Raw genomic sequence first — 8,437 nt, forward strand, 5'->3', positions numbered from 1 at the left:
GACCCCTGCCCCGGGTGGATCTGCTGGGGAGGCTGCCCTTGCTGGGCTGGTCAGGTCTGGTCTGCACCAGCACCTAGGATGAGGCTGGTGAAAGCCCACCTGGTTTGGAGGGTTCACATGATGTAGGAGGGGCAGGTCCATTGGGAAGCTCCTCTGTCCAGCCTAACTCCTTCAGCACCTTTGAATCTCCTTCACTTTCCAGGAAATTCCCCTTCGTCCCAACACATCAATTTCGGTTCATTGATTATTTATTTTCCAGATCTCCTCTTACGCTGGGAGCTTAGCCACAGACATCTTGGTGTGGATGACAGCAATCTTTCCATCCATCATTTTTTGCTACCTTTCATAAATAATTCTGTGAAGCAGACTGAGATGGCTAGTCTCCCCCTGTACGTCTTCATGGCCAGTGTGGATGCAGCTGCAGTGTGATGTGGGACTTGGGGAAGGGGCCAGCATTTCCTGGCATCACTGCCTGATGGCACTTGTGTGGCCCCTTCCCTCTTCTGTGCCTGTTGGGACTGGGCCATGAACAAGACCAAGACAAATTACTGTGTTTCAGCCTTGTTTGGGTTGTCTGCATCCAGCTTTGAGCACCCCTTTGTCAAGGCCAACTCTGTTGTGGGGCTTTCATGAACTCCTTGGGGCTGAAACTGTAGCATAACTTTCTGTTTTCCTTGTCCCAGATTTCCTCTTCCAGAAGGAGCTGTTTGCTGTCCGAGACACAGGTGAGCTATGCAAGCCATGGCACAGGCTTTCAGGAGTGCTCCTCCCATGAGTAACCCTGTCTTGGGGAGGTGCTTTGGAGAGGCCATGGGGACATGCCTGAGGCACACCATAAACCTGCTCTCATCCCTGGAGCAGGGCACTGGCTCCATGCTGTTCTGCCCTTGCAGCATGGCTGAGTTTCACAGCCCCCTTTCTCCCACAAGCTCCTTTCTCCTGCAGCCCCTTGGCCTCTCCACATGCCTCCCCAGGGCATACCAGGGCTGTGCTCCTGCTGGGAGATGGTCCTTGGACTTACAGAGAAGGGACCATAACACCGTCATCAAAAGGCTGTTCCCAGCCCTGTCCCTGCTCCTCTCCCTGCAGCCCCCTGTGTCTCCTCCATTGCTAAATAGGGACAGAGAAAATGCCTTCAAAGAGGTCCTGGGGTGAAGGCTGCAATGGCAGAAGGAGATTTTTGAGCACTAGCCAGGAGCAGCACTGGGCTGGGCAATGGAAAAGGCAGCAGATGCTGCCTACACGGGGGCTGGGCAGCCCCCAGCTGGTGCCTGCTGCTGGTCTCTAGGGCTGTATCATGGGGTGTTGTCTGGCTCAGCCTGCAGACACGTCTCTGCTGTTAAAAGAGGACAGCTAAGGTGGGTGTTGGGTTGTGCTCCTCAACCTTCACCCTCTCTGCTCCCCTGCTGCAGCCCTGGGGTCCTCATGTACAGCTTGGGAAAGGGCCAGGCACCAGCTGACCACAAGAGCAGGAGATGGGAAGGGAGGAAAAGGAAGCAGGAGAAGGATTGCAGTGAAGCTGCAGCAGCTCACAGCTGTGGTGCTGCAGCTGGACAGACACAGGGGCCAGGAAGTATAATGTTCTCCCCTCCTGTCTCCACTCTTCTTGCAGACTCCATGCACAACCTCTCTGCTCAGCCCTGGCATTTGAAGATGGCCAACCTGACCTACGACAACTTCACTCTGGGCAACCACTCCGAGGTGGCCATCCAGCCTCCCACCAACTACAAGACAGTGGAGCTGGTTTTCATTGCCACAGTCACAGGCTCGCTCAGCCTGGTCACTGTGGTGGGGAATATCCTGGTGATGCTGTCTATCAAGGTGAACCGCCAGCTCCAGACTGTCAACAACTACTTCCTCTTCAGCCTGGCCTGTGCAGATCTTATCATCGGGGTCTTCTCCATGAACCTCTACTCAGTCTACATCATCAAAGGCTACTGGCCGCTGGGGGCCGTGGTGTGTGACCTGTGGCTGGCCCTGGACTACGTGGTGAGCAATGCCTCTGTCATGAACTTACTCATCATCAGCTTTGACCGGTACTTCTGTGTCACCAAGCCCCTGACCTACCCAGCCAGGAGGACCACCAAGATGGCAGGGCTAATGATCGCGGCTGCGTGGATATTGTCCTTCATACTCTGGGCCCCTGCCATCTTGTTCTGGCAGTTCATTGTGGGCAAGAGGACAGTCCCTGAGGGGGAATGCTACATCCAGTTCCTCTCCAACCCAGCAGTGACCTTCGGCACAGCCATCGCTGCTTTCTACCTGCCCGTGGTCATCATGACAGTGCTGTACATCCACATCTCCCTGGCCAGCAGGAGCAGGGTGAGGAGGCACAAACCCGAAAGCAGGAAAGAGAGGAAAGGCAAGTCCCTCAGCTTCTTCAAGAGTCCCCATATCAAACAGAACAACAATAACTCCCCCAAGAAGGCCACGGAGGTGAAGGAGGAGGTGAGGAATGGGAAAGTCGATGACCAGCCCTCAGCACAGACAGAGGCCACTGGCCATCAGGAGGAGAAGGAGACCTCCAATGAGTCCAGCACGGTCAGCATGACCCAGACCACAAAAGACAAGCCTACGGCAGAAATCTTGCCAGCAGGGCAAGGACAGAGCCCGTCCCACCCCCGCGTGAACCCATCTTCCAAGTGGTCCAAGATTAAGATTGTCACCAAACAGACTGGGACCGAATGCGTCACTGCCATTGAGATCGTCCCAGCTAAGGCCTCTGACCACAACTCCCTGGCCAACAGCCGCCCGGCCAACGTGGCCAGGAAGTTTGCTAGCATTGCCAGGAGCCAAGTACGGAAGAAGCGCCAGATGGCAGCCCGGGAGAAGAAAGTCACTCGAACCATATTTGCTATCCTGCTGGCCTTCATACTCACGTGGACACCATACAACGTGATGGTCCTCATCAACACCTTCTGTGAGACCTGTGTACCTGAAACGGTGTGGTCCATCGGCTACTGGCTCTGCTATGTCAACAGCACCATCAACCCAGCCTGCTATGCCCTCTGCAATGCCACTTTCAAGAAAACTTTCAAGCACCTTCTCATGTGCCAGTACAGGAACATAGGCACAGCCAGGTAAACTGGCACTCAGGGACCACTTCAGCAACATCACGGAAGCTCTTCCCTTTGCCTCCTTTGCCAGAGGGGCTCCTCTGCTCTTCACTCACAACAGTGCAGACTGTGCAGTGGTTGCACATGATGCCCTTCAAACATCACTGACAAAGGTCCAAGGCACCTTTGAGCTGCAGCTCCTTCTAGTCACCCTGGGCCTGAGGACTAGTTTGGGGAGCCAACAGGAAAGCTGGTGGCAACAGGAGGAGATGTGATCACCAGGAGCCCTCCCCAGGAGATGTGATCACCAGGAGCCCTCCCCAGCAACCTGCTCTTGAGAGGTTGACCTAATGGCATCAGTGTTTGTCCTAAGACTGGATGCCTCTTCTCCCTCTGTCTGACCATCTCAAGGGCATCAGAGCTTGTCTGCATGCAGGCAGCCGAATGCTGGGTGCTTTCAATAGGCTTTGAAAACATTTATTACCCAAGAAATGAAAAGAAACCAGGGCTAAACGTTTGCCAGCCATCTTGGAGCCAGCTGGCTCAGGAGTGTTCATGGGGAGTCCTGCTAGCCCAGCCAGGGCCCCCCACATGGCAGTCAAGATTGCACCCTAACAGATGTGGCAAACTCTTTAACTTTCCCTTGAGAGACACCATTGTACAACCTCACCCAGGAGCCTGGGGGAAGGTGGAATTTTCCCCTGGGCTTCAGCTCTGCCCTCCCCTTCATGCGCTATCTGCCTTTGGCCAGCAGTTGGGTGGACAGACAGACTGACAAACCAAGCACCTCAGTCCTGGGTGAGGTGTGTGAAACCCAGTTGCCTCCTACAATGATGGAAACTAATACTGCAAAGAAGAGCAGTGGTGTGGTGCAGGACTTTGTGGCCCTGAGGATGTGGCCCCTGAGAAGTGGGAAGCAAGCAGTGACAGTGAAAATAACTCCTTGGGAGGGATGGGGGGAGCTTGGAGTCTCAGAGGGGGTCGGAAAGAGGGACTGCAATGTGGCTGAGGTGCCCTGTGTCTCATCTTGGCCATGAGTCGGTCCCCACTCTCCCCGTGGGGGGTGTGTGAGGCCTGATGCACAGCTCTGGGGGCAGTAGAGGACGGTGGCCCCAGCCCTGCTCCTGCCCCGGGGCAGGGGGATGCCCCAGGGAGGCCAAAGGAGCCGGCTGCTGAGCTTTGTAAATGGATGTAACCCTGTTGTTGGTGTTGTGGCAGAGCCCTCAGCATGCGGGCTTCAGCCAGTCTCCAGCCCCCTCCCAGCCCACCCATGTGTGCAGCCCAGGCCACCCCAGGGCTGCTCATCACCTTCTCCCAAAGCCAGGTCTCTGCAAGCCTTGGTGGGCATGGCTGGGTGCTCCCAAGGAACGGGAGAGGACGGGGTCATGCTGGCGCTGGCAAACTCTCCGCGTCTGTACGTCCTTTCTGTCCCCACACCAGGGTGATGCTGTGCAACCTGGAGAAAGGCTGCCCTGGCCCAGGTAGGGACCCCACCACCACTGCCTTTAGGATTATTCACATAGAGGTGCCCAAAATGCCTGGCGGGCTTTTGGTTTTTTGTAAACTGTTACAACCATGGCCCAATCCACCCTGAGACAAATAAAGACCTTGGACCAGAAATTAACCTTGGCCACGACGCAAGAAGTGAATGAGTCATCACTTTGTCCCCAAATCCACAGCATCACGCACCAGTGACACGTACTGCAGCATGCAGGTGGCAGCCCCGTCTTCCCTCCAAGAGCAAGGGGGTCAGCCCAAAGGGCTGCCTGGAAGAGGCTGAAGGGTGTGACCCAGGTGCCTTCTCCAAGTTCACGTGTGGTGGTACCCAGGCCACTGCTGCCAGCCACATGGTGACTTCACTGCTAGTCCTGGTGGAGCTGGCAAAATTGAGGTTTGCTGGCGTTTCTAGCACAGCAGCACCTTGTGGGGATGACAGGGCCGGCTGCTGAGCTTTGTAAATGGATGTAACCCTGTTGTTGGTGTTGTGGCAGAGCCCTCAGCATGCGGGCTTCAGCCAGTCTCCAGCCCCCTCCCAGCCCACCCATGTGTGCAGCCCAGGCCACCCCAGGGCTGCTCATCACCTTCTCCCAAAGCCAGGTCTCTGCAAGCCTTGGTGGGCATGGCTGGGTGCTCCCAAGGAACGGGAGAGGACGGGGTCATGCTGGCGCTGGCAAACTCTCCGCGTCTGTACGTCCTTTCTGTCCCCACACCAGGGTGATGCTGTGCAACCTGGAGAAAGGCTGCCCTGGCCCAGGTAGGGACCCCACCACCACTGCCTTTAGGATTATTCACATAGAGGTGCCCAAAATGCCTGGCGGGCTTTTGGTTTTTTGTAAACTGTTACAACCATGGCCCAATCCACCCTGAGACAAATAAAGACCTTGGACCAGAAATTAACCTTGGCCACGACGCAAGAAGTGAATGAGTCATCACTTTGTCCCCAAATCCACAGCATCACCCACCAGTGACACGTACTGCAGCATGCAGGTGGCAGCCCCGTCTTCCCTCCAAGAGCAAGGGGGTCAGCCCAAAGGGCTGCCTGGAAGAGGCTGAAGGGTGTGACCCAGGTGCCTTCTCCAAGTTCACGTGTGGTGGTACCCAGGCCACTGCTGCCAGCCACATGGTGACTTCACTGCTAGTCCTGGTGGAGCTGGCAAAATTGAGGTTTGCTGGCGTTTCTAGCACAGCAGCACCTTGTGGGGATGACAGGTGTGTTCAGACAATTTTTTTTTAAAAAAGATTTTTTTATTGGAAAAGAAAACAAACCCCATTTTCCAAAAGAAGTGAGAGCGCCCACCCAGCACCACTGGTGGTGTCTCAGGCCCCAGCATGGACACACATGGTTAGAAGTGATGGAGAAGAGGGGACACAGTGGTTCCTGGGGATGGCGGTTTTGTTTTCCCCAGCTGCTCCAGGAAACTCCTGCCCTGGCCAAAGGGATGCTGGAGGAAGCCCCCCAAGCCAAGAGCAGTCCTCGCATAAGTAAAGGGCACATAAGTGATGGGGTTACTCAGGCATTCAACACCCAGCCCTTCCCTCTGGCACCCATACCTTGCAGAAGAGTGGGAAGGATCCAAAGGCGTCTCATTTGTGCTGGAGTGTGGAAATATGTGTGTTCCCATCCCAATTGTCCAGGCACATCCCAGTGAATCTCAGCACCAGCTAAGAGGAGGTGAGCAGGACACACTGGCTGTGGGGGTGAGAAGGGGGGCAGCCTCTCCTGTGGGGCAGGTGGGTTTGCTCTCTACAACACTAGCGATTAAAACAAGGCATCTCAGTGAAAGAGGAAGTCATGGAAAGGAGGAAGAAGAGGAAGAAGACAGGAGCTTGGGCCGGCTGCAGCCACGGGCATGCTGTTGAGGGGCTGACGAGGATGCTGGCTTCCCGTTCTAGTCCTTTCCCTTGCCCTTCTTTGCTGCATGCAAGAAGCACAGGATACAAGAGTTAGTGTGTCTGCTGGCAGCTCGCTGATCCCCCAGGTGCTGCCGTGGCAGAAACGTAGCCAGCACAGCCGGCTCAGCAGGGCACAGGGGCTGCAGCCCTGCAGACAGCCTCCCTCCACCACACAAAGCCATGTTTTGTACCAGCCCAACTGAGGGGGAAAACCCCATCCCACCAAAGCTGACAATGACTTGGGGGAAGATCAGGACATTTCCTAGCACACCTGCATCCCACCCAGCCAGGAGTGGGACTTCAGGGCTGTCACATGTGCTGATGCTGAGGGAAGAGCATACTGCGTGATGCCCCGCACCACAAGCAAAGAACAACTCCAATGGGCCAAGGTACCCCATGAGAACTCCTGCTCAGGGTCCCAGTAGGACCCTTCTGGGGACAGGAGTGGTGGAAACTGACCTTTGGACTTTGACTTGATCTTGGAAGAGCAAGGCTTGGTCACATAGACGATCTCCTCGCACTGGGCATTGTACAGGGCTTTCTTCAGGATGCCGGAGCGAGTCTTCACTCCTGTCTGAGCACTACACCCACCCCAGCTCTCAAACTTGTACTTGCAGTCAGCTGGAAGAGAGGGGAGAGGTGTCAGAGCCAGACAGGGCCTGGTGTGGGCACCAGCCTCAGCCACCCAGCCCAAGGTGGTCCCCAGTCACCCCACCGCCACACACCCACCTCCAAACTTCTTCTTCCAGTTGCAGGGGATCTTGCACTTGAGCTTCCTACTCTCATCTTTGCAAGTTCCCTCGCGGTAGCCCAGGCCACAGTCCTTGCTGTTGGGGACACAGGGACCCCAGCGCCAGTCCTCGCACTCAGAGCCATCCTTCTTCGCCTTCTCTGAGAGGGAAGGGGGAGCAGGTGCTTGCTGCAAGGACACAGGCACAAGCCCCAGGCTGCCCCCCACCCCATCAGCCCCCCCACCCTGGTTTGCCCCTCACCTTTCTTGTTCTTGCCAGCCTCGGTGGTGGCAGCCAGCAGGACCAGTGCCAGGAGGAGGAGGAGGAAGCCCCGGACCTGCATCCTGCCTGGGGAGGGTGGGAGAGGGTCAGGGTGTGATGCAGCAGTGAGGAGGGGGCAAGGTGGGCTGCAGGCAGCCTGCCTAGGAGTGAGGTTGCAGCTGCCTCCATTGTGCACACACACCTGCATGTGTGCATGTGTGCACACACGTGTGTACACCCCCATGCCCTGCTCATTGCCATACATTAGACCATGTGTATTAATTGCAACAGGAAGGTTAATTGTGCACATCAGCAACTAAGTACCTCTGACCAGAGAGCTGTTGGGGCTTGTTCCCCACCCCTGCAGTCACCCATTGCTCTGCCTGTGGACAGAATGCTCTCCATGGGGACCCCTGCCTCCCCCCCCCCAGCAGTAGGAAAGCCCTTTGGTTGTGTGAACTCAGCACAAGGCTGCCCAGGGCTGATGCTGCTCTTGCCCCTGGAAAGTGAAGCAGTCCCTGCCTGCATATTGGCAGTGGGATCCTGCTCCTAGATGCCAGCTCCCAGCCCTGACCCCCCTGTATTTCTGTGTAGCTTCTTTATCCAGGACTCAGCAGGCTGCCGCCCCACACCAAAGAGCCCTGGAGCTGGGCAATCACAGCTGCCATGGTACCTTTCTCCAGCTCCAGAAGAATCCAGGGGGGGAAATAAAAAAGCCCAGCAAAAACAAACCCGCTGCCATGAGGGATTTGAGAGCTAAATCAGCAGAATAAACACACACAGAAAAAGTCCCCACAGTGTGGGAGCTCATTGGAGGGATGGAGTAAGAGAGCTGCGCCCACTGCTGGCACCAGGACACCAGCACAGCACCCGTGTGTGCTGAGGGCAGGGGAGTGTGCATGTGTGTACATGTGTGTGCAAGCACCTGGAAGCAGGTCAGGGATGAGGGTGCATGTACACCAGGGTGCAGCTCCTGGAGCTCTGCCCCCTCCTCCC

The 8,437-nt window shown here is 56.2% G+C and overlaps 2 protein-coding genes across 2 annotated transcripts; one reads left to right on the forward strand and one right to left on the reverse strand.

Annotated features, from left to right (window-relative positions):
- Positions 1-1,617: 1,617 nt before the first annotated feature.
- CHRM4 (cholinergic receptor, muscarinic 4) lies at positions 1,618-3,084 on the forward strand. The gene has a single exon (XM_009999555.1). It carries the CDS (start codon positions 1,618-1,620, stop codon positions 3,082-3,084), a length of 1,467 nt encoding a protein of 488 aa, XP_009997857.1.
- A 3,361-nt stretch (positions 3,085-6,445) lies between these two features.
- Positions 6,446-7,523, reverse strand: MDK (midkine (neurite growth-promoting factor 2)). The gene is made up of 4 exons (XM_009999556.1): positions 7,442-7,523; positions 7,179-7,340; positions 6,909-7,070; positions 6,446-6,471 (listed from the first exon to the last, which is right to left on the reverse strand). Exons 1-4 carry the CDS (start codon positions 7,521-7,523, stop codon positions 6,446-6,448), a joined length of 432 nt encoding a protein of 143 aa, XP_009997858.1.
- Positions 7,524-8,437: the final 914 nt, after the last annotated feature.

The sequence above is a fragment of the Chaetura pelagica genome, unplaced genomic scaffold (assembly GCF_000747805.2).
Source record: "Chaetura pelagica isolate M959 unplaced genomic scaffold, ChaPel_1.0 scaffold55, whole genome shotgun sequence".
In the NCBI taxonomy this organism is placed as follows: domain Eukaryota; kingdom Metazoa; phylum Chordata; class Aves; order Apodiformes; family Apodidae; genus Chaetura; species Chaetura pelagica.

Coding starts and splice junctions, on each gene's coding strand:
- CHRM4 (XM_009999555.1), top strand. CDS start 1,618: ATGCACAACCTCTCTGCTCAGCCCTGGCATTTGAAGATGGCCAACCTG.
- MDK (XM_009999556.1), bottom strand. CDS start 7,523: ATGCAGGTCCGGGGCTTCCTCCTCCTCCTCCTGGCACTGGTCCTGCTG. Junction 7,071..7,178: donor CTGGAAGAAGAAGTTTGGAG/GTGGGTGTGTGG, acceptor CCTCTCTTCCAG/CTGACTGCAAGTACAAGTTT. Junction 6,472..6,908: donor GATCAAGTCAAAGTCCAAAG/GTCAGTTTCCAC, acceptor TCTTGCATGCAG/CAAAGAAGGGCAAGGGAAAG.